The sequence below is a fragment of the Athene noctua genome, chromosome 24, assembly GCF_965140245.1.
Source record: "Athene noctua chromosome 24, bAthNoc1.hap1.1, whole genome shotgun sequence".
NCBI classification, from domain to species: domain Eukaryota; kingdom Metazoa; phylum Chordata; class Aves; order Strigiformes; family Strigidae; genus Athene; species Athene noctua.
Window position 1 is genome coordinate 2,874,159 of NC_134060.1, and position 24,939 is coordinate 2,899,097.

The 24,939-nt window shown below is 45.9% G+C and overlaps 2 protein-coding genes across 6 annotated transcripts in view; one reads left to right on the top strand and one right to left on the bottom strand.

Annotated features, from left to right (window-relative positions):
* Positions 1-24,939, top strand: part of S100PBP (S100P binding protein) — a 26,792-nt gene continuing 1,853 nt past the window's right edge. The window contains exons 1-5 of one of the 4 annotated variants that reach the window (XM_074926280.1): positions 1-73; positions 739-2,070; positions 2,282-2,379; positions 3,116-3,238; positions 9,218-9,874. In XM_074926280.1, coding sequence (XP_074782381.1) covers positions 844-2,070; positions 2,282-2,379; positions 3,116-3,221 — 1,431 coding nt within the window. In that variant the 5' untranslated portion in view covers positions 1-73; positions 739-843 and the 3' untranslated portion in view covers positions 3,222-3,238; positions 9,218-9,874. Of the gene's footprint in view, positions 74-491; positions 2,071-2,281; positions 2,380-3,115; positions 3,239-9,217; positions 9,875-24,939 lie in introns of those variants that run through there. The other 3 variants (XM_074926281.1, XM_074926278.1, XM_074926282.1) reach the window with 3 other exon arrangements.
* FNDC5 (fibronectin type III domain containing 5) overlaps positions 7,713-24,939 on the bottom strand; it is a 24,771-nt gene continuing 7,544 nt past the window's right edge. The window contains exons 2-7 of one of the 2 annotated variants that reach the window (XR_012635127.1): positions 23,104-23,219; positions 22,600-22,798; positions 21,105-21,197; positions 17,566-17,699; positions 16,158-16,764; positions 7,713-8,657 (exon numbers count right to left, since the gene is read on the bottom strand). Coding sequence is in view for 1 of the 2 variants with exons in the window: in XM_074926283.1 (XP_074782384.1) it covers positions 16,723-16,764; positions 17,566-17,699; positions 21,105-21,197; positions 22,600-22,798; positions 23,104-23,219 (584 nt within the window). In the remaining variant the exon portion in view is untranslated. Of the gene's footprint in view, positions 8,658-14,985; positions 16,765-17,565; positions 17,700-21,104; positions 21,198-22,599; positions 22,799-23,103; positions 23,220-24,939 lie in introns of those variants that run through there. The other variant, XM_074926283.1, reaches the window with a different exon arrangement.

The following is a 24,939-nucleotide window of genomic DNA, read 5'->3' on the forward strand; positions in this document are numbered from 1 at the left end:
AAAGGTATTAATTTAAATACCTTGGTCAAAGAGGACAGGAAATACCTTTCCTTAGTCGAGATTCTCCTGCTGGGTGAGTCAAATGCAGGGCTTTCAAGTCAAAAGATTCATGTTAGTGTGAGTCCCCACTAAGAGGAAAACAGGTTTTGTTTGTGCTTTTAAACTATTGCATTTTACAGGAAGGTTCTTTATCTTCTGATCTTTCATTATAATATGTGTTTTGTATGAGTGTGTTAGTGACTAATACACTTCTGAATGTGCTCTGAGCTCCCTGAGTTAATCTTCTGTTGCTCAGTTTTTCCTAACTCGAAAAAGACTTTTTATTTGTTTATTTTTTTAGTATCTTTGAAGGACAGAGGTGGGGGTTAGGAGATGGAGAGCAGTCTGTGAGGCTTTAATAACCTAAAGTGTGCTCTCTGCTTTAAATGTAATTTATGAATACTGGTATCTGGTGTTAGAATGACTGATTTACAGCAGCTTTGGAGGAGATTTTGCAGGCTGTGGTGGTGTTTTGGACTTGTATTAGTCCTGCTTGATGAAGCCAAACAACCTGAGAATGCTTACAGAACGAGGGACTGTTTGTTCTGTGTTGTTAAGACCTGAAAGGATCAGGAGTAGAGGTAACAGAGATGGAGTTAACTGCCGTGCTTCAGCTAGTGTTTTTGCCTTCCTCATTATATTACTGTGTCTTTGAGAAACAGCTGAGTTTCTTCTATTTAAGGTGTTTTTTGCTGGCAGGTTGGATCTGACTCCTTTCTGAAAGGACTGATTGAAGGGCACCAGGATCAGGTGAACTTCAGACCAGGTTTCTAGAGCTGTAAGAGAAGGCACCGGGTCGCTGAAATGCAGGAACCTACAGCAACCAACAGCAACATGGATGACTGTTCCCCTCACGCCTCTGGGCTTTGTCTTTGTCATGAATGTAAACCCACTGTTCATAGTACAGTTGCTGGAGTCAAAAGGTTGTTGGATTCCCCAGAGAAGGTTGAGGTCCTGCAGTCAGCTAAGAAAGGTTGTGTGTCAAGGCATGATTCTGGCACTTCAGATCCATCAGAGAAATCGTTGTGCTCTTCCCTAGGCTCTGCCTCCTTTCAAGGTTCCTTGCACTTTCTGGATGATACTGGCCATGATGACCTTGTTGCCAGTTCTTCTGTGCCGAAATACGATGATGTAGTCATTTCTCTAGATATAACCAGATATTTTGGTGATAGTGATGACTCCTTGTTGGAACTGTCAGACGGTGAAGAAGGGAATTCTTCTTTCACTTACACTGAGGAAGAGATCCAGGAAATCCTGGCAGATGATTGTGTGGAATCTGAGCAGTGCCTAACTAGAAAAAGCAGTCTGAGCCAAAGTATAAATGAAGAGAGTGAAAAGGATGAGAGCAGCAGCTACTCTGGGGCATCCGTCGTCAGCGAAGATGCAAATGCAGAGTCAAAAATCACAGAGAAACCAAATGACTCTGTGTCCAGAGAGTGTTTTTCAGTCAGCTCTGAATGCTCTCCTAGCCCTTTGAATGGAAGTGCCAGTTTGGATGAGAACCATCTGCAGTCAGCTCAGGTAACTCGCATGTTCTTTGACCTTGACATTCAGGAGCTTCTGAGTCTTAGCCCTATTCATGCTGATGATGTAGATGAGTCTCAGGAGGTCAATACTTTGGAGGAAGCTGAAAGAGAAGCTTCAGAAAGAATCATAAATGATTGCCTCGAGTATGCTAAAACTGATAGTAGCTGTGTTCTCGAAGACTCTTTGGAGGGGCTGATGTCTAATGACTGGCAAAGCCTGGATATGGACAGCCTGGGAAAGACTCCCTTTACCAGCAAAGATGTGTCCCACTTCAGTGGTCATCCTGTGGGAAGATCCACGCCCTCTTCTGACCTGGCCCGTGACCAGAGGACAGCTGATGAGAACTCAGCACCCGTGTTGCTGAGGTGTCCCGTGCCACTTTCTGGAATCCTAAACCAAGAACTTCCCGAAGCAACAAAGAGCTGTTTTTCAAGGAAATCAGACTCTCTGGAGGATGATGAGGGGGAATCTACAGAAGCTGAGCAGCCATCAAACAGCATTAAAGTAAACACACATCTTAATTGTAACTAAAATTTCTTAATTCTGTTCCTTTGATTTGTACTCGCAGTAATGCCCGTATGAACACAAGTGTGGATTTTTACGCAGTAAAGGAAGGTTCTTCGAGTAGATTGATTTTTATCTAACTGTATAAGCAAGACTTACGTGGACTGATTCTTTTATTAGGTCTTAATCCCCTTTTTCCTTACATTTCTAGTTAAGTGATACAGCTGTAGGCCAGATTGAGCAAGAAGAGACAACCAGTGGGAAGAAGCCTGGCAAAGTTATTCCAGTGCCACAGGAGGTGGAAGAAAGGTAATTTCTTAGGAACCTCTAAATGTCTTTGCACTTTGAAAAACGTCCCAGCAGTTTCCTAAACCAGTCTGGTTGGTCGTGTGCTGCTGGTTTTATCTTTATTTTTTTCTTAAGATGCACTGAAATAGGAGGGAAAGTACTTAATGTTTTTCCTATGATACTGTAAGAGGGGGAAGAACATAGAGCTGGTCCAAATGGGAAAGAAGGTTTCAGAGCAGAAGAGGGTGTTTGTGCTGGCTTGGCTTGTTGGCCGCCCTCCTTCTGGAGTGGTTTCCGGCAGATGGCAGCAGCAGAGCAGCTCCGGGTGCTGCAGAAGCCAGCCCTGCTCAGGATGGTTGGCTTCTCTCTGGTGCTCCTGGGCCTGGACTTGTCAGCTGGTGGTTCTTCGCTGTGGCTGCTGCAGACCTGCTGCACTCAGATGTTCTGTGCGTTGTCGTTGCCAGTGTGGCTTTGATTAAGATGAAAAATCTGCTATTGAGGGCTTGCTGCGGGTTCCTGGCTTGTTAGTCAGGATAGTGACTTGCCAGTTCACTCAGCTGACACTCCTGCTTTGCTCTGTGTGTTACCTCTGCGGCTTTATTCAAATAAATATTTCTATTTTTCCAATCATAGACTAGTGCTACAAGAAGTTCATGCCTGTAATAGTTCTGCAGGGCAATTTCTCCCCCTCTATCTTCTATAACCTGATTTGATAAATTGTGTAACAAAAAAATTAACACTGTCTTTTATTTTAAAGACTGAATCAACTGACACACATTTTGGAAGCGGAGCTGAGCCAGAGAAACATTTCTATCCAGACTGTGTGCATCTATACAAAGGAGACTGACTCCTACACCAAGTAACCCCGAGATGGGATGGGGTAAGGCTGGACTGGTGGGAGGGCAGAGTGGAGTATGGATACCATAGCAGGAGCCCTGGCTTGCTGCACTTGTGTTCTTTGACATTTTGAATATACTTCTTTTTTAGAGGGAAATAAAATGACCTGCTACACTGGCTAGCACTGCCTCCCACGGGGTTCCCATCCAGCAATCAATCTTGTTCCAGGACTGGTTCGGAGGAGTTTTGTAGCTTGGGGTACCTGTGAAACATTAGACAGGGCACTTGCTGCAGCAAATCAGGGATGCTCCCAAAACAGGCCCATGTTACCTGGAAAGAACAGAGCTGAGCTCTAGCTCGTTGTGTTGGGAGGTGACTTGTTCTTCTCAGTCCACAACTATGCACCCGGAATCTTTAGCTTAAGTGCTGAGATTTGGATTTACTACTGACACCTACACATTGCCCCACTCCTCAGTGTCATGCAAGATCTATTGACTGTGGAGGGTTAAAGGAAGGTGTCTGTAAAGAGCAGGTATGGATATCAGCTGAAGAGCAGTATCTGATGGGTTGATGGGTAGAACTGGGATGTTCTGAAGGGCAAAGAGTCTTCTGGTAGCTTCCAGAGATGGCCTCCCACTGTGGTTATTCTGAGCGTTCATGGGCACGATAATTGTCATTTCTTGAGAGTTATAAGAAGCTGACAGTTTTGTGCTCATTGCATGGAGCCTGCACTTATCTGGGCAGCACGAACAGCTGCATAGCCACAGGGCTGCTTTCCAGTGTATGAATACAGCATAAGTAATGCAGACAGGACTACGAAAGGAAAGCTAAAATGGCCTGTTTTCTCTTCCTTTCAAATTAAAAATGCAAGACGTATGTTCTGAGTCACAGAAAATCAGTCAGGAGTTCCAAATGAACGAGGCTGGTGAGTGAAAGAGATCTATTTTGTTGGGGAAGAACATTGTCTGTGATGCACACAATTTGATTTTTCTTATTAGTGCAAACCTCTCTTATTCCAAATAGCTGTAGGCTTGGAATTCGGCCCGACAGACAGCGTGGGCTTTCCCAGTTGTCACAGAAAAACCTTCTCAGTGGGCTGACTTTGACCCTGTATGGTACTGCTGTGCACCTGGATCCACAGCAACGTCTTGTGGATCATTTGCGTGGGAGAAGCAGAAATGCAGAATGACTCCAAGAAATTCCTAAAGGAAAATAATCAGGTTTCAAAGCCAGCAAGGGAATTCCCTTTAGGAAGTGGTAACTAATATATTGCTGCTACAAATCTTTAGCTCTATTTCGTATTGTAAATCTCCTGCGGTTTGTCTTACGGTAGTGTTTGACTTTACTATCCCCTCATCTACATGATCTATCTGCTTTTCCTTGTATTCTGTCTTTTGCTCCTTGCTCGTATATTGTCTGGGTGAATTACAGGCTGGCTACGGCAGAGGCGTTGTCTTTTCACTTATCTGCATGGTATCGTGCACTTGCAGGTTCTCTATGAATACAGCTTTCTTAGATCTGTGTTGGGTGATTGTGCTAAGAGTTGTGCTGGCTAGGACATGTGTGATCTTTGAACGTCAGCTAGTTGGAAAAGACCCTTTTGTACTCAGTGTAAACTTCTGATATCTAACCATCTCAAGTGAGTTGGGAGATAATCCGTGTTTCTGGTTGTGCTTCCTCTCATTCTAGTTTCTAGAGGATATTCAATCTGAATCGATAAATTTATTTGCAGCCTCCCATTGGAATCTAAATGCTTCTGAAGTTGCGTTGCAGCAGATGTTCAAAGTGCATCTCATTTTTACATCTGCTTGAAAATGGGTGACTGAAACTGATAATCGACCACAAAAGATTTCTGCCAGCTGACCATTTGTTTGCATTCACACTTCATGATTGCCCTTTATCCAACAGTAAATAGAATCATATCCTTCTTGATAAGATCCTCCTCAGCAATTCTGGTTGGTTCCGTCAGAAGTAATGAGGCTTCTGCTTTTCTAACTGTGACTCTTGGCACTGGGTGTTAGCACTCTGCTGCTTAGGCTTGTCCTCAGCGGTGTGCATCGGCCGACACTGGAGGGAAGGGATGTGCCATCCAGAGGGACCTTCACAGGCTTCAGCGGCTTGTGCAAACCTCCTGAATTTCAACAAGGCCAAGGGCAAGGTCCTGCCCACGGGTCAGGGCAGCCCCAAGCACAAACACAGGCTGGGTGCTGAGTGGACTGAGAGCAGCCCCGAGGAGAAGGACTTGGGGGTGTTGATGGGTGGAAAACTGCCTGTGAGCCAGTAATGTGCACTCGCAGCCCAGAAAGCCAACGGTGTGCTGGGCTGCACCCAGAGCAGGGTGGGCAGCAGGGCCAGGGGGGGATTCTCCCCCTCTGCTCCACTCTTGAGACCCCCCTGCAGTGCTGGGTCCAGCTCTGGGGGCACCAACAGCAGAAGGACACAGACCTGCTGGAGCGGGGCCAGAGGAGGCCACGGAGATGCTGGGGGGGCTGGAGCCCCCCTGTGAGGACAGGCTGAGAGAGTTGGGGGGTTCAGCTGGAGGAGAGAAGCTCTGGGGAGACCTTAGAGCGGCCTCCAGGGCTGAAAGGGGCTGCGGGAAAGGGGGGAGGGACTCTTGATCAGAGGGGGTAGGGATAAGACTAGGGGTGATGGTTTTAACCTGACAGAGGGGAGATTTAGATTAGATAAAGGCAGAAATTCTTCCCTGTGGTGTGGTGAGGCCCTGGCACAGGCTGCCCAGAGAATCTGTGGCTGCCCCCTCCCTGGAAGGGTTCAAGGCCAGGTTGGACGGGGCTTTGGGCAACCTGGGCTAGTGGGAGGTGTCCCTGCCCACAGCAGGGAGAGTGGAACTGGATGGTTTTTAAGGTCCCTTCCAACCCAAATTTATGTTTTTTAAATGGGCAGGGGAAGGACAGACTTAACAGGAAAAGCATTTCCCTTTCTAAACATAGCCTTCTCTTGGTTTCCACCCAAACATCTGTACTTCAGGAGATCTGCTTTCACAGGTCATTACCATTGCAATTATGCATATGGGATAGTGCTTGTACCACCTGCTGCTCAGCCAAGTATTCTCTTGTTATTTGGAGCAGGATCACTCTCAGCCGAGTCCTGCACCCCCAGGTTTGTCCTGTCTGACCTCCAACCACTGCTTTCTCCGAGTGCTTTACCTAGCAGAACTCTACCAGGAGTTCTCCTTGAGGTGGTTTGTTTGGTGGAGGTTTACAACGCTTAACAATTTTATCAGACTTCTTATGACCTGGGAGAAACTGGATAAATTATTTTCTTGGATCCTTCTTGAGTCAAAGAGAGAGGAGGAGGGAATACCTTATAGTCACAGACCATCTGGGCTTACTGTAATAACAAAGATCAGTATCTTTAAAAGACAGGCAACTAGGTTTAAGGTGATGGAAAGGGAAAATAGTATAAGGGAACATATGGAGAAACAAGTTGGTGAAATATAAATGAATGCTGTGCTAGCAGACTCTGCCTTGAAAGAGTCTGGTCTGATTAGTACTGAGCTGGCTGAGGAAAGAACTTTAATCTTCAAACAGTTCTTACCTGCCCAAACTAATTTTGCTTGAATGGAAAACATGCAGGGAAGGTACAGGACTTGGGCTGTGCTGACATACAGGAGGAATTACATTTATGGCTCAGCCTAGGAGGGAGATTTCACTTCAAAGCAAATGAAAATCCACCTACAAACCCTAAATTTCAAGAAGGATGTGAGACAGGGTTTGGAGTAGGGGACAGGGTAGGAACTGGTAAAGCAGATTGCAAGGAGGCTTATGGTGAGGGGAGTGGGCAGGAGGTGCCTGTTCTTAGCAGAGCGTGATACTCCCTAGTCTGCATGACTGGTCCTGGGTCTTCTCTTGTGGCAAACCACATGGCTTTGATAATCAGGGCTCCTGGTTTCTAAACGAGGGTGGAATTTGCCTGAAAATCTCATCCTAAATCTGTAGTTTGATCTCAACTGTTGTGGTAGGATGGGGGATGGACTCTGCTTGAAGAGAGAGAAATCCAAACGTTTTAAGTTCTGTTCCATGGCAGTTCAGTTTATCTAGGGTGTCATCATCCCCTTTCCTCATGTGTAGTGGCCATAAGGATTCTGAGGTGAGGCTCTGTGATAATAGCTCTCCCCAAATACTTGATGGGGTTGGTCTGCTCCTGCAACTCTGCCTCTCGTAGAGGAGCTCAAACCTCTTACTGGAGCGAAGCACTCGTGAGTCTTGGTGGAAGTTTGCACAACTTCTTGTCTTCCCTCAGATGCAGGGGGGTGAAGGGTGCACCCCTGACGTGAGAAATGGCCCCTCTCCTGTTTCCATGACCCATTTGAACTGTGAATGAGAATGGCAAGGGAGGGGGACTTCCATATAGGAAGGCTGAGAATTTGTGAGAAGTTGTGATTTCTTCTAGTCATGCACTCATCTCACATCAGCTTATTGCAGCCAATGTGAACTGTGGTGCAATGGTGAGTTTGCCTTTTGTTAGCTGACAAAGTGCCTCCCTTCCTAAACAGTGCAGCCTGAAAACACGAATTTTTCTGAAACCTCTTCTAGAAGTATCTTTATTTTGACAAAAAGTTACTCCTTTGGGTAAATAAAAGCTGATAGTGCAGTTTATGAAGGAGACCTGGATTTGCTCAAGAGACTCTGTGTTCCCTGGAAAGGAGGAAGTGTAATGCAGAACTGTGAGTCTCATTAATCACATGACTGCAGTGGCAGGATGGAAAAACCTTTGAGTTTTGACTGGGCAAGGACACACGCTGTTCTGTACTGAGAGCACCTGGCAGCAGTGGACTCCAGCAAGGGCAATAGTCCAAGGAAGTTGCCTTGCACTGAGCAAGTACCTGTTCTGAGTGAGCAAAAGGGCAAATGCTACAGCAAGGTTGGAGTTACTGGTCACTTTTTATTCTGTGACACGAATTCAAGGATTCTTGCATTGTATTGAACCATCTCTATCTAAAAATTCTCTATGCAGGGTCTTCAGAAGTGCGATTTTGAGTGGAGGGGCTTGTTCTGCGTGCTCAGATAGCACTGGCTGCAAGATCAGTAGTATTGAAGCACTCGAGTCATGAGTGGAGGTTTGGTGCTCTGTGACCTGTGTAACTCTGACCTAGAAAGACCTCTTGGAAGCGAGCAGCCTGTAGGATCCAGTCATGACACAGCTTTTCTCAACTTTACAATAAGTATATGTTGAGGTAACACAGGTATCTCCCCAGCTGTTGGCATGACCACATTGCTTTTCTAGCTTGAGACCTGTCTGGTCACGGGCTGCTCTTGCTGAGCGACTGCTGCAGGAAGGAAATTCTCCGTGTTGTGGATGTGATGACCCTGTGCCAATCAGATGTTCCTTCCCCAACTGGTTTTGATGCTCTTTTTTGCAGGAGTGACCCCTGTGATAGTTTGTGCTCCTTCAGATAGGTCTGCAGGTTATAAATGCGTTTTCCTGAGTTATGCTGATGCCTGTGGAAAAAAAAAAAAGAATGATGGAATTTTCTTTTTTCAAAATGCAGAAGGGGCAGAGTAGCCTCTAATGATCAGAAAAGCTTTGTAACACTCTGAGGCCTGGAGATAACCAAGCTCATAGAAATGTAATTTGTTTTTTATCTTGTTCCTGTAAGACTGCTTAAAGTTTGTGGGGTTTTGTCTTGTTATTTCAGAACATGCTTAGATATAACAAATGAAAGTATTTCATGTGTGTACAGCACTTCGTGAGGAAAATTTGCTGCTTTAAACTGCTTTGTAGCCCATCCTTCAGCCTTCTCTGCTGGGCCAGGGAGAGGGAGCTTTGCAGAGAAGGTAATAAAGCACAAGGCAGTGTTCCTGAAAGGATGGTCTTTACTCACATTGTTACTTACCAAGGTGCCTTCTTAGAATGTGGGTTCTTTTTTAAAACAAGAAAAATAAGTACCAGCTGCAAAACCCTAGGAAGGAGGAAGGTTTTTTCAGGGAAGATGCTGTTCCAGCCTCTCATACATGTGCTTCTCTTGTGTTTGTTTTAACTATTTTACTTACTTTTGCAGAAACTACCCAAGGTCCAACAAGAAACCTACCCAAAGGTACAGCTTTACACAGTGGGTGAGCAGGAACTTGGTCAAACACCATGATTTCTAGAGCATTCCTGACCATGTCCAGCATAGCCCCGTCACAGCCTTTCCTAATGTTTGATGTTGTGCTGAGGGACTGTGCTGGTTCTTGTTCTGCATTTGGAATTGTTTGTAATTGTTCTGGTTTTGAGTGGTTTGTATTTTGACGAGTTGCTTTTATGTTTTTCTGATCTGTTTTTAAGAAGGCTGATGGAAGTTTCTGTGTTTTAGAAATGTTTGGAACTGGTTTTGAAATGCAATTTAAATGTGGTCTGGTTTGCGTAGGTAACTTCTGTATTTTACATCAGTGTTACTCTTTGAACTGCAAACAGTCTCTTCATAGTAGGTAACAAATGTAGTTGGTGTTCAAGAGGCAAGATTGCATGTTGGATGTGAGGATGTAATTTTTCAATGATGGAAACTGGAAAATGTGCTTTGAAGTGGAAAAACTTTTCTTTAAAGCTTGCTCTTAAACCTTGGCACTAAATCTCCTACAGTGATTAAATAACATTAAGGTTTGAAATTGTAAAAAGAGCTTGTGGCTGCTGTCATCCTCCATTTGATAAAGTTGTGTTAGTTTACTGTAAACTCAGAAGCAGCTGTTGATTTACCTGGTTCGGTTATGTCTTGTCTTGTTCTGTTGTTTCTGTCCCTGAAAAGTTTGCCTTTTTTGATTGTTCTTGTTTCATTTGTAACTTTTCTTGTAAAAATGTTTCATGAGGTTTGCACTTCAGTTTATAAATACTTTGCACCTGTTAGATGTAGTTTTCTTTTTTGCTGTGTTATCTCCTTCCACTTGCCTGCCTTCCAGACTGCCCAGAAGAGTGTGACCTCATGTTCTTTTAAACTACCGGTCTCTCTGCTGCCTCCATCTCCTTCTCTAACAGACCGTAGAAACTCCAGGTTATTTGGAGGACTTGTAAAACAGAGATGGGCTGATCTTCTGCAAAATGGCTCTTTCCAGGGGTGTTAGCAGGGCCTGCACAGGCTTTGTGAACCCTTTAGGCGTTTATATGTGGATTTCAGAGAGCAAATTAGGTTTATTCATGGAGAAAATTGTACTATATTTTAATTATAGTAATTTGAATCTTTTGGTGACACTTTTGGCTACAGTGACTTTAAGGAGATAAAATTTAGGTACGGTACTAATGCATTCCAGTGTTGTGGTTCATATATTTTGTTATTTTGCCCTTCCGTAGCACCTTTCAAATCTGGAACGGGACAGGAGGAAGCAGCTTTAAAAAGCGGGCAAAGTTTGTCACTGTCCTAGATGTGCAGTGACTGAGGCACAGAGAATGGAAGTAATTTGTCCAAGGAATAAGCAGTAAAGCTTGGAACAGAGCCTGGTATTGCCTGACTGCACCAACTCCTAGATAATAATGCCTCTGTTAAGGGAGTAATCCATATACAACAATTTTGTGGGCTGGGGGATGTCTTTTTATTTTTTTTTTCCTGATGGGTTGTACAGGCATGGCTAGTGTATGCCCAGTGTTTGGGCTTTGTGTTGATAGCTGATCTTCTCTAGTTAATAATATGTTCTTAATGCCAGCACAGCATCTCATGTGACTTTTACCACTGTAGATTTTGCTTGCAGAGAGTCTTTCATAGAAAGAAAAGGTGATGTCCCTTGGCAGCCATTGGCTGGGTAGCGTGGGGGTTATTAGCACATGGTTGTCTTTTAAACCAGTGAATCCCACGTATTAAAATTGAAGAGACATCTCTGAAAAAGGAATGGTTTACTTGTTGTCCTGAGGGCAATTTTATGTGCTGTCCAGGTTGTTGTCATATCTGTGTAGTCCACCTGCTAACACACATAAATGAAGGAAGATGATTTGCTTCGAATCTCCCTGTTCCAGGCAGTTTGAAGAGGCAAGTGGGACAGCAGGAGCCTGACTGCCAAGGCTATTCCCCCCTCCCTTGTGAAAGCAGACTTTATCTGATACTAAACTGCTAACAGACCAGCTCTTTGAAGGCCCAGAAGTAGTGCAGGCCTGGTGGCAGCTGTTGCAGTCACATACTGCTGGGATAGTGAAGCTCTGTCTCAGCCGGTGATCGATGGTTGCTGCTGATCAGCAATGATATAACGGAGCAGGAAGACCACAGGCAGTCTGGTCCCTTTGCTGTGCATGAGGGGGTGTTGCCTTTTATGCATTCAGTGATTTCCATGCTAGCTGTCTTGATTTTTGTTATATATCTGTATGAGATTATTATTAAGTGATGCATAGCGTTCAGGATGTTATTAGCTTTCTTTTTAAAGCAGGCATTCTGTTGCCAGTTCAGCCACGCTGAAAAAACAAAATTATTCTGGACAGGCAGCACCTTACCATGACAGCAAGATGGTGTGTCTACGTGTGCTGTGTCTCAGACCAGCTTCCCTGTGCTGGAGGACCTCGGGCAGAAGCGGGTACCTCCTCCCAAACGGGTGTTTTGTGGCCTTTGAAATCTCTCATGTGAATGAACACTGCTGTGGAGCTGCTCTGGGCTTTGTAAAGGCTTTAGGCTTCTGGGCAGCCTTATTGCTGAAGATTTCATTCTTTGACATTGCAGCCGTGATTCGTATACGCTGAACTGTAGAGATACTGCAAGGGGAGGGAGAGATTGTGTATTTAGCTTTTGTGGAAGGACATGTTGCATGTTTGCTGCTAAAGTGTAGCCAAAGGCTCTGTTTATGATTTTCGCTGTATGGGAATCCGGTAACATCAGATAAGACTGGAAGAGACTGTTCTGTGCAAGCCCTGCGTGAGCTCTGTGATGAAATATCTTACAATTAAAAATTTAATAATGTTTGTCAATATATTGCAGTCTAACAGCAGCAGCTAGAAAACAGGGAGTCTGAAATTAAACTACCTCGTGGCTTTTTCTGCTGTCCTCCCAAAAGCTAACCAGCTCCTCCCTACTTTTGTGCTGCAAGGTAATTCTAAGCGGAAGAAATTATGTCCTGAGACAAGAAACAGTGGAAGCTGATAATATTCTCCCTTTGGTTTGAGAGGATGTCTAGTAGCATGCTGGTTGCATCCCCTGCAAACCAGGTCTGGGTGGTATAAATAGATTATGTTTGGCAGTTGGTGGCACTAAGTGTGGGGGGGTTTACCAGTTAAAAAGGACAGCAATGTGCTGTAAAGTGTCAAATGGCATCGTGGGGCTATGTCATTATTGCCACTCAGTGACTCTGCATCCAGTGTGTTCAGATTGCAAGCAAAAAGGTGCTTTTTCTGGCTGCCAACTTTACTGACTCCATCTGGGATCTAAAATTCAAGCTGTGTCTTTCCTGGCTCTGTCGCTAATAATAAAGATTCTTCATTTGGAACTTAGTTAAACAAAACTGATGCTGATGCATGAGCTGAAAGAGAATTCAGCTTGCTTTCCTTGAGATGTGTGGGCTAAAGCACTAACAAGTAAGAACATAATAATTTTAATCTAGAAGGTTATCAGACAATTTAATAGACACCAGCTTTGTGGAGGAAAAAGAAGATATTTTAGCATAACAAGCATGTTGATCATACAGCTTTTCAACAAATGCTAGAAAGCTGATTGAATTTGGTCAGCTAGGTTTCTGCTTCCAGACTAGCCAGTAATAGCTCATTACATGTTGTTAGGAAGCTTTTCTGCAAATCTGGGGAAATTACATTTGGTATAACATATGGTATAATCTTCAACTCTTCTTGGGAAGTGAAGTCTGACTACTGAGTCAATGAATTGCCATATTTTTATCAGCAAAATGGATGTGCAGCTGTGACATACGCTTTTGAGTGATGTAACCTTTAATGTCTTTGGCAAATACCCGCATTAGCAGTCTGTTCCTCTCCATTTACATCTCCTCCAGAAAGTCATTACCAGCTGAGATTATACTAACACTTTCTGTCGTGTAGGTGTTTCCTCCTCTGATGCTATTGAAGTGTCAGGGAATAAAATGCCTAATGTTCTCATTTTCCTCTGAGGAGACAGAGAACAGAGCTTGTGCTGCTGCTTGTTGTACGGAGGGAGGTGGTGCGAAGTGTATGGCGCTGTGTGTTGTGAGTTGGAAGGACATGCTGTGCAGGATTGTTTGCTCCACACCGCCTCCTGCGGCTCCATTTTACTAAACTCGTGGGGGAGGAATATATTGGCTAAATTGTTTTTTGTAGGCATAATATTACAGTGCTTTGAAAGGGGGGAGGCAAGTGGTGCTTCGCTTTAAACACGCACTGCGTATATTGGCAAAGGGTTCTGTTTTCAGCTTCTTGCTCCTTATTGTGCCCATTGCCTCTGCTCGCTTGATTCTTGGAAATCAATGAAATCAGTCCCCAGGGGCTGCGTGGCATCAGCAGAGCTGGCCGGAGGGCTGCTTTCCTTTGCTTTTTTTTATGAGATCGAGAATCAGTTCTTGCAGGGCGCTCTGGGATCCCTGTCGTGCCAGCCCACTCCCACTTGGCTGCTTTTTAGTATTTATTGAAACCTCTCTTCCCTAGCTCCTGCTTCCAGCAGTCGGGCAAAAACATGCAGGGAAATGTGGGCGGCCTTTAGGGTGCATTCTTCTGTGGCCCAACACGACTTCCCTCATCGCTGTCTTGTTGTTTTTTTTTTTTTCTTGATCTCTTCCCTTTATTGACTGTAAACCCCCTCAGGAGTATCTTTTGGCAACTGCTGATGAGAAGGAGGTATCTCTAGTTCTAAAGATGGGCTCAGGCTGGAGGTCACACAGGCCCGGAGCCTGAATGGCATCTGACTGATGGGTTATGGTGGAAGCTGATACCAAAACAGCAGTTAAAGCTTTGATGTTTATGACTCATGGTTATGACTTATGAAAAGTAGCATCTTAAGTAACTTCCTTCTCCTACAATGGGAAACGCCTTTTCCTAAAGTGTGAACTTAAGGCATCAATTCAGAGTTGCTAAAAACATTTCCTTTAAGAGAATCACTTGAACTTGAACAGCTTGGAGTCCATCTCTGATGAGTTGTGTTGCTGCCAGCCTACATTTGTTTCTTCTAACAGCATTATTACCTTACTTTTAAAGCCTGCAGTTATGGAACATAATGATAACCCTTTTACCTCCTGACACATTATGGCGTGAATACTTAACTGTGGGCATACACTGGCGCTTTACAATTTAATTCTTCCAAACAAGGAGTGAGCACGCTTCTGTTAGGAAAGCAATAGTTTAAACCTGTCACTAGGGAACCACAACAGTTACTGTAAAAAAAAGGGGATATGGTCTGAATTCCCAGGGACAACTGGCTTTTAAAAACAGACACACAACCCCCCACCCCCCAAACCTGCTAAATTACCAGGCTGGATTTCCTCACTGGCAGGCTTCTGAGGGCTGCTTGCTTGGCTGTCTGCTCTAGGATTAGGAGAGAGCATCTCCCTTATCGTTTTGCACATGCTGTACCATCTGTCCTAAATCTCCCTTTATAGGGGTATGGATTCCAAATGACATTTCTTTCTTAGGAGATAAGACATGTCTGAAGATTCTTGCTAGGTATGGCTGTAGTGCTATTTATGTTGCAAGGGTTGGTTTTCTTTTTTTTTTTCCCTTGTTCTGCAGCCAGAGTGAACTTTGGTGAACCTTTCTGGTTTTCTACACCCAGACACTGAGAAAACATTTCATGCTGTAGTCCCTGGGAAATACAAAGTCCCCCTGTTCTATTGTGTGTATTCTGCACAAAGCAGGTGAGGATGAAATATTACTAAATTCAGATGTTAAAAGGACACAAGAGATGACTTTAATCTTTTATTGTACATTATAAAATGTTTATTGCTCTGTCTGTATCAGAGGTGTTGACCTCTCCCTCTTGGTGATGGAGTATGTTTTGGCAAAGGATCCACTGAAGAGACCTTTGGGGTTGGCCTGCCTTCTGAAACCAGCACAAGGGAAGCCCTTGCTTGTTCACCAACACAGCTGCAAGCAGACTTCCTAGTGCCTTTCTCTCAAATCAACTATTTTAGAAAGGCTGGTGACAGTGGAAGAGGATTGATGGCTGAATTGTGTTACTACCAGCCTATTTCTTTGCAGGGACTCTTAAACCAGGCTCATCTGAGTGCAGGTTTGTTGTAATGAGATTCAAACCCTACTCAGGCCAACCTGTCTTGGTATTTGATGGAACAAGTAGGACCTTGCCTCATCCCCTAGTGCATATGGAGTGGTCTTGTGGAGTAAATAAATAAATACAGACACCCCACAGCACATGACAAAGAGTAAATCTTTTCCATGTGATGGACTTGCATCTACCAGCTTCCAGAGCACCAGCAATCCCGGGGATCCTGTCAGCTTAGAAACAGCAAGCACTGAATAAGAAAGAGGAGAATGCCAGCCCCTTTCCGGTTCATCGTTAGCCTTGTCCTGAAGGGTTGCCTCCAGCAGATACCCGGCATTACAATGTCACAAAAATAGTGCAGACAGGACGTGTAAGGAGAACCAGACCTTCCCGCAGGAACCCTACTAGAAGAAGCAATTTAAGAACTTAAGCCCTCAGAAAAAGGTCCCTTAGGCAAGAGCCTTTCACAATAAATAGCTATTGCCACTGGAGACCTTGCATAGCAACCGGTATCGTGAGTTTTTTTCTTTTTTTTTTTTTTTTTGCTGACTGGCTACATTTTTATGGACCTTTTTATCACACTGGTGGTGGACTCAGGCCCAGCTGAAAATACCATGAAGAAAATGGTTGAATTTTATCCTGGAAGCTAAATAACGGCTTCTGGTGTCCCCTCATACTGGTCTGTGCCTCGGTGTACGGCATGCCCCGATTATCTGAGATGAAGAGCACCAGTGTGAGAGAGGAGAGACGGCAACAGTGGAGACGTGTGCTGCAGCCTAACTGGAGAACAACCAGGGAGGTTCTCACAGTGGGAATGGAAACTGGGGTATGCCTTTTTTTTTTTGTTGTTTTAAAAACCCACCTGCAAGACGTGTTACACAACACACATCAATGGAACAAAGCAAGCTGGGAGCACACAGCAACCAAAATCTGGTTGCTAGTTGTGTCTGTGATGAGCTTTCCTCCTTTCTTGCTTGGAGAGGAGTGACGGTGACTGATGCCTGAGCTCAGGTTAATACTGTCAGGATGTAGTGACAGTGAGACAAAACAAAGATACAACGAAACCTTGTACATTTCCAAAGACAGGAAAATTGTTCCAGAAGACGGAGCGTGAGGGTGGAGAGGAGTGAGTGAGAAGTTGCTCCAGCCCAGGTGATTCACGAGTCCAGTACAGGATCACCGGCAGCAGCTTTCTCACTGATGCTTTTCCATCCTAATTGTTTGTTTGGGTTTCAGGGTGGTTTTTTTTTTTTTGCAGGATTTCTCTTTCTGGCCAGATGTTTTGCAGAACACAGGCAAGGAGGTGTGTGACAATCACTAGGTCTCTTTCTAAATTGCTCCAACAATATTTCACCTCCCTAGTCATCAAGGCTCAGAGGCAGAAAGTGAGAGTGAGGAATGGAGTCCATCTATCAGCTGGCAGGCTGTCACGCTTCAATGATATTCACTGAGGGCTTGTTTTTTGGAAACTAGAAGAGAAGAGGAGACAAAGGAAGAAAGGAATTGCTAGAGAGGGGAAAAAACCACATCAGAGATGAGTGCAGTGTGCTGGTCAGTTTTTAGTTTTCTAAAAATTCTTGTTCCCATCCCCTCAGGATAGTGACAAAGTTGAGGCTTTAGGGTTGCATGGTTCATTGCCGTCTGCTTCTGGATGAGTGTGAATTAGTGGGCTGTTTCAAATAATAAGTAAATGTGAAGTGGTTGGGGGTGTGCCAGAGTGCAAGTTGGGAATAGAAACACAAGAAAGTTAAATTAGTTGAAATAATTTGGTATAAATTGCAGGCTTGAGTCTGCTTGCGTTACAGATACGGCAGCCCTTTCACATCACGTGTATTACCAGCCACGCTCCTGCTGATCAGCTCTTCAGTTAATTGCAAGAGTAATATCCCCTTTACCACATGCACCGAAGGGCTGCTGCGGGGGCAAGGACCCAAGCAGCTCAGGGCCTGCAGCGTCGCTCAGTGCATTTTTCTTCCAGAGATATTCAGATATTTCAGAAATACGAATTGAAATGTGTTTTACTGATGGACATGCAGGCTGATCCGGCGGTGGGAGTGAAGTGCTGGTGTCCTGATGTGTCTGGCCGGCTCAGACCACTAACAAAGCCGTGGTACTGGCGCGCGTGGATGTGAAGGGATGTTTCCTTTCTGCATCCTGACTGGAGGGGTGCAGAAACAGAGGCTGCTTTTTGGGTAATTTAGCTGAGGCCCTGCTGGAAGCTGATTGTTTGCCCTGTCCCCCCCCCCCCACTGTGTGCCAGCAGCTCTCACCTTGCTGCGGAGGAGCCCTCCGCTCTGGTGCTCAGGAGTGCTGTTCTCCGAAGCGCTCTTGACTTTCTCCTTGCTGTTATTTGGCTCGTTATCTTTGATGATATCGTATTGTCTGCAAAACAGGGCGATCACCCCTAACAGGAAAAAGCATTAGTGATCACACAAATGAGCTCGGCCCCTGGGGTCTGCAGGGATCAAGAGATCCTTTGCTTGCCAACCGGCTTTGTACCTTCTGGCAGAGATCTCAGCAGCATTCACAATTGCTCCTAAGGATCATTTTCTAACATGGCTAGTCAGCCCTCTGGCTATTTCCTTCTCAGTGCCTAGTTCCATGCTAAACTAGTTAGAAGGATAGAAGATTAATTATATTCCGGCTTCCCTGTCATTAAATGGGACAAGTGTTGCAAACCTCACGTTTGGATAGCAATCAACGCTAACTGTGGGGTTAAACGGGATCTTTGCTTTGCAAACACATGAGCTCCTGGAATTTCTGGTTTTGTGAAAATGTGTCCTCTGATTTTTCTCCTCTGGGGTGAAGAGAAGGAGTTGGAGCTGGCAGATGAGAGGCAGGTACTGTACCTGCCTGCATGTGATACAAGCCAGGGCCTTTTGAGCAGCAGGACAACATCTGCAAATATGCAACAGTGACGACAGCAAAGCTGCCAGTGGAAATTTCCTCCCACACAGGCAGGCACATGAAGAGAAAAGCAGGGGCAGCCATGATACGTAAGAAGACTGCAAATGTCCTTCTTGGAAGCTTTTATATGACATTTTGACCAAATAACTTCTCTGCCTGCAGATTCCATACACAGAGGCTAAGACAACCCAGGCAGATGCTGCTTCTCCCTTACTGAAAAATATTCCAGCTCTCCTAATAGCAAAACATATGTAAAGCTTTCACCAGATCATCACAAACTGCTTTACAGGGTGAGATGTTGTTATGGCAGCTGCCCCCAGGTGTGTAAACACAGTGGTCCAAATTCTTTCTTGCATATGTGAACAAATGGCTGATCCTAGGAGAACAGGTTAACATCTGCCACAGTCACACCTCCTGTGAGTTCTGATGGTAAAACTGAGGCACAAAGAGGCAAAGTGCTGTGAACAGTACCAGAAATAGAGACAGCACAAGAGCTTGACTCTTGTCTCGGCTCAGGGCCCTGGGCACAGACCGGTTCCAGTCTGCAGTTGCTAAAACATCATCATACATTCAGGTTATGGCCGGGCCAGGTTAAGAGTATAATGAGACTCTGTAAAGAACCTGCTAGATGTAGAGAGATTTTTTTTTTTTTTTTCCCCCCCCACCCACTTCCCTTTTTAAATGTAAGTCATCTGTCTAGAAGGGAAATTGTGGTATTAGCAAATTCTTTGTTCTGACTGATCTGAGTTTTAGATTATACTACAGTGGGAGATGAATCGGTTGTTCAGTCACTTCATGTAATTATTCATGATTGTTTTTATGGCAAAGCATTTAAATTTGAATGTGTGCAACTAAAACTTGACATAAATGCTGAACAGGTCATAGACTAGAGGTTTTAGAAACCTTTTAATTTAGTTTACATTTTAATTTGGTTATCTTTAGCAATAATTGCTGTCCAGTTTCTGGAAATGCAAATAACGTGTGGAAACTCAGAATTTTCTGAAGGAAAAAAAAATTATGCATGGATGTGATTCGGTGTCACCTGGATTCACTTGGAAGAAACCTTGCAGAACTGTGCAGGACATAGTTAATCCCTCCATCCCCCTCTTTTGTGACAGATCTCAGATCAGTGACTGGTTTCCTCTTCGAATCTCTCCCTGGGGGTATCTCAGCTGAGCAGAATCTAGTATAAATGGGCCAAATCTTCTGTTGGAATTCAGGATTGTTACAGTTTACAGCAGCAGAGAGGACAGACCGCCTTTGGAGAACATGACATTATGCTCACCGCTGACACCGCTCAGTGCTGGGGGGGTGGGTTTCTCTCCTGACAGGAAAACTCTGTGCGGGACTGTTTACATGCTTGGCGTGTGGAAAAGTGGTTTGACTGGGACAAGAGGACTAAATACCACTTGGCAAAGGTTGTCTTATGGATCACAGGTTTACCATAGTGCTAATTTCCCCTCCCGCCAATTTCCTGAGGTCACCTGAACCATTTCCCCTTGGGCAATGTGCTCTGTGACTCGCGGGGAGCAAATGTTGTTTCATTAATGTTTTACTTCGCAGCAGAAGCAGCAGCTGACTGCCAGCCAGGGGAGGCTGGGGCTCTAAATAGAAAACAAGCATGTGCAAACTTTATTTCCCATTAACTCATGCATGTAATTTCCAAACTGAACAAGCTGAAGAGTTGGCTACAGCCACTTCAAGCATGCTAAGCTGATGGAGCGGGAGTCAGAGGCGTTTTCCTCTCCCTGTTTGCTAGCTTAAAACATAGGAGTGAGACCTGGCCTACAATTTGCTGTAAGCTCTATTGAAATGTGGTCCCAGACTTATGTCGGAAAACCCTTGGTTCTCTCTGGAAATCTAATTTATATATTTGTACATATTATAGAAAGTCAATAGAGAGGGATCTTCATATTAAAGGAGCACGTTTATCTGATGCCCTGTTGGAGGCTGTGTTAATGTGAGTGCCTAGCTATGCCCATCACATCCCACAGCAAAGTGGTTTTAGGATGATTTAGCTGCACCTTCCACAACCCTGGGTGCTCTCAGCTGCAGCTGGGTGTGGGGTCTTGCTTATAAAATCAAATACTACAGTGGCCGTCTTGTAACAGAGCCTCGACTTGGATTAAAAGCATTAGTGGCTGCAAAGTGTAAGGAGGGCTAGGGTGGAATTGCAAAAGATTGCCAAAAGTTTGGCTCCAAAGCACCCTTTTGGCTAGCAGTTTTCAGCTAATGCCAGTCCTTCCTCCTCCCACCATCCCAAGCTCATGCAGAGTTTTCCTTTCTTCCAGTCAATGTGTTTCTGCTAATGTCCCTCCTCTTCCTATTAAATACTATTCTTTGTATTTTAACAGCAGATGTTGAGAGGATCTGGGTTTATTGGTGTTTTGATGTTTGGGGCCATTTGTTCTTTCAATGCTTCCGTTATTTTAATTGATTTTGAAGTGGGGTTTACTGTATGTATAATAGTGGGTGTTTAGACCGAGACTCTTAAATTTCTGTTTTGCATAAGAGTTGGAGTCATATAATAGCCAGATAATTACAGTGACCCATATGATTTGAAGGGCTCGAGGCATCCTGTTGAATGGCTGAGGGCGTTATCACCAGTGCATTCTGAAAAAATTGAGATGACAGGATTAGCCATGGGAAATTAGGCAATTGGTTCATCAAGTCTATTGTCTACTTCTTGCTGGACCAGATCAGACCACTGATTCACCTGCCTTTGGCACTGCCCATCTTGTGATGCTGTAGAGGGCACTGAGGTGCCCTTACAGCTGGATAGGCAGTACTCTTTATGGGAGGAAGGGTTTCTGTTCGGGTCTCACATGATTACACATTCAAACCGAGCAAGCCAGCGGGCCTTGGGAAGGTGACATGCTTTTGACAGAAAGATTGAACTGACCTGCCCACATAAACAACACCACAACAATGATGAGAATTTCCCCCGCTCGCAGCTGTTGGTTTTTCTTCGCCATCTCCTTCATTGTCACCTCATCTGCACAAGGGGAGAGAGAGATCATGAAACCTGACTGCACGGCTTGGGCTGCACTGGACACTGATTTAACAGTGTCAAATCATCAGCACGTCGAGGGCAAAGCTAGTGGGGAGAGAGTCCTCACCCCTCAGTCGTGCCAGCAGCAGAGTGTCAGCTGCTCTGCAGGAGATGGGGCGAGGGAGGAGCAGTGAGACAGGATCGACAGGCAGCGACCACAGAGGAGCTGCCATGGGGTAAGGCCCCCATGTTATCCGGCCCCGTGGCAGGTCGCTCTGCTCTGTGTCTGGTCTTTGTTAGTGCCGTCTGTGCCTGTCACAAAGCCTTGCATGCTTCAGCAGTTCCTCTCCCAGCTCCGGAGCGTGGAGCCTGGCATGATATTTTTCAGCGGAGCCATGGGATTCAGAAATGAGTCGAGCCTTTTTGCAGGGCGTAATGCGCCTCCTTGGCTTCAAAGCACTAAGAAGATTACAGTTCAGGCCTCCAGGGAGGGAAGCAGTGCTTCTCTTAGTGCTTTTAGATGAACATCAATTCAGTATTTACAGACACCAAATCATTTTAGCAGAAAAAGTCAAGAATTCACAACATCTTAGGAACCATGTCCAAAAGCCCTGCAACAGGCTGGGTCCTCAGTAGGCAGGCAGTAACCCTTTGTATCCCAGACCCCTGTACTCCCTAGCCCTGTTTGTAGCAGAGATTCTTGCTGACAGAAAACCTTCAACAATCTGGTTTGGCTTAAGAGAAACAAGTGAAGGAGCTGCCAGTGAGGAAGTGCCTGGTTTCCTCCATGGAGATATTCAAAACCTGTTCTAGCTGACCCTGCTTGAGCAGGGGTCTGAACTAGGTGATCTCAAGAGGTCCCTTCCAACCTCAACTTTCTGTGATTTGGCAGAAATACTTGAAATGTAAGAAAAGTGGGAGTCTCTGGGTATGTTTTTTTTTCCCTTGCTGTCCTGGAATCCAAGCACAGGAGGCTCAGCAAATCCCCCAGGTGCCCTGTGAGCACAGTGGTGGTGTGCCCAGTGCCATCCAGGAGTCTAGTTTCACCTGAGTTTGCAGGCTGCTCAGGAATTTCCCCTGGCATTTTCCATTGGCAAGGATGCTGGACACACAGCTCCCAGTCTGGAAACCTTCTCCTCATTTTACCTGATAAACCTCAATCTGAAATGGGAAAAATGAACAGCCAGCCTTCAGTACATCTCCCTGTTGCTCTGGGCACCTGTCAGCCTTGTCTGCTGGGCACACTCAGCTCATCCCACTTGTCTACATGGGGCTGTGAGAGGGCACTGAGCCCTGTGTGCCTTTACTCCAGTTATTTGTGTTGCACGGGAAACTGCTTTCCTCTCTGCAGAGCCCTATGCTGCCTGGGCTCCCAGGGGCCACACAGGAACTCACCCACACTTGCCTTTATTTTTAGAGGCTAGTTTCTCAGCTTCCCTGGGGGTCTTGAAGAGGACTGGCTCACTGGCAGGGCTCTGGCCTTGGATGCTGATGGACTGGACATGCACAATGTACTCAGTGTCCTCCTCTAGGTCCCAGAGGGCACAGGAGCGGGTGGTGGTGTTCACCTCCTGGATGAAGCGCAGCATCCGCACGTCCTTCTTCTGGAAGCCGAGAGAGGAGAGCACAGAGTGGTGGAGAGGCCTCCCGTGTGCGCTGCTGTCATCTAAGACCACTGCTTCCTGCCCTGTCCACCACGGACGTGGAGGCTGTCAGACCCTTTCCTCTCTGCAGCCACCAATATGTAAAGTGCTGCAGCAAAGAGGACGGGAAGCCAAGTTCCCTCCCAGACCACGAGGGACAGGACAAGAAGAAATGGGCTTGAACTGCAGCAAGAGAATTTGGAAACTGAGGGGAACCTGGGGTGAAGATGAACATGACCAAAACTGGGTAACCGGAGGCACCATACCTGTTGGGAAATTGCAAATCCAATGACAACTTCATCTTCTAGAACGTCCCAAGTCACAACGGCTGAGTTGGCTTTCAGGTGTTTGACTGTGACATTTACTGGAGCCGACGGGCTGTCTGCAAGGAGGGAGAGCAGAGCCTTTACAGGGGCAAAGTCCCAGCCACGGGCAGGAGACGGAGCAAGGACAAGGAAGGGAGCGGGTTAGGACCTTGCTCAGGGTCCTTCCTCTGTATGATTCTGGGTGTGGGACCTGGAAATGGCAGGTACCCCCTGTCTTAGTTATCACTGTGAGTTGCATTGGACACATGTGAAATAAGTGACCCTTAGAGAGAGTTTCTTTTGACACAGCAGCAGACCACTGAGCAGCTCATTCATCTCATCCTTCCCAGCCACATACCACGTTTTCTCTGTTGTTTCCTCATGCGGTCTGACAGCGACAGCCGGGAGGAAATGCAAAATCTGCCTTGGAAGTATGAAAACTGAATGCTTTGATGAGCACTCGGGAGGTTTGACATTCAGGAGTAGTAAATGGGAGTGTTTCTTTTGCTTTCCCCTGTTAGTCTGACAGAAAAATTTTTTTATACACGTTTTGCAGCTGCTGGGCTGTCTCTGCAATGGTCGGAGGACATCCAGCAACCATCTGCTTGCAGCTAACAGGGCAGAACACGCTGCGGCAGCGCGGATGGGCCATTATGATGGCAAAAGGGCAGGGCATGAAAGCAGTAGCCCGAGGCTCCGTGTTTAGTGTTTGTTCCCAATTCCAAAGCACGGGGTGGATCTGTGTAGCTGCCAGCCTTGGCAAGAAGTGAGCCGGGCTCTGATGTGCCAGCTGGGTTCCTGCACACCCTCACCAGGAGCCTCTTCCCAAGGGAGCTGTGCAGCGCAAAGCCCTTCTCAGCATCTCAGGGGGAAGGTTTTACCTTCCAGTGCTCTGTGCAGCCGGCTGGGCCCCTGTTCCCTCTCCTCTGGTCAAATTTAATTCACAATCTCCAGCTTGTGCCCCAAACCCGAAGGCATTAAATGCTGATGGGACTGCTAAGTCTCTGACTACCCCCAGGAGGTCAGCAGGGTGAGGAGCAGTCAGTTTTTCTGACTCTCATCAGAGAATACTACTTTTATTGCTTTGTAACCATTGCACAACACCGCCCTTCTGGGGCTGGGGCTGAGGTCAACAGTAAAAGAAGGATGCATGCGTGCACGTCTCCAGTAACACTTGTTGGATTTATAGTCAGTCTCAGCCGCCTGAATGTGGCTGAAAATATTCTAGCTGTAGTGTCGGTGTCTCCTAACAACTGACTTCACTCCTGGTGAATGTTCCCCTGGGACAGAGAAAATAATGGGAGGACAAAATTCCCCAGCTGAAGGTCAGTGCTGTTCTACACTTGGCGGAGCGATGACCTTATTCCTTTCTCTCCTCCCCAAACCCCCCCAGAGTCCAGCCCGCAGAGCTTCTCTTTCTAGCAGATGGGAGACCCACAGCCACCAGAGAGACCCTCGGGAACGGGACGCCTGGACGAGCTGCTGGGACCCAGACTTTGGGTCTTCAGAAGGAGGAGCAGCAAGAGTCGTGGCCTCTGGGATTTCATAGGGGAAGGTGTCCTTCCTCTCTGGAGTAGATGATCCAGTCGGTGTTGACCCAGAGCATTCTCATCCCTCAGGGGCTGGCCTTCATGAAAGGAGACAGTGGTCTCCAGCCAGCTCTCGGAGAACAGAAACATTTATCATCCTCACCCTCCACGGCAGCAGCTGGGCCAAGGACACGCTGGGCAGGGGAGATGGATCGTCCTCAGCCTGAACACTCGTCCCTTCTGGACTCAGCTCCCTGCTGTGCCACAA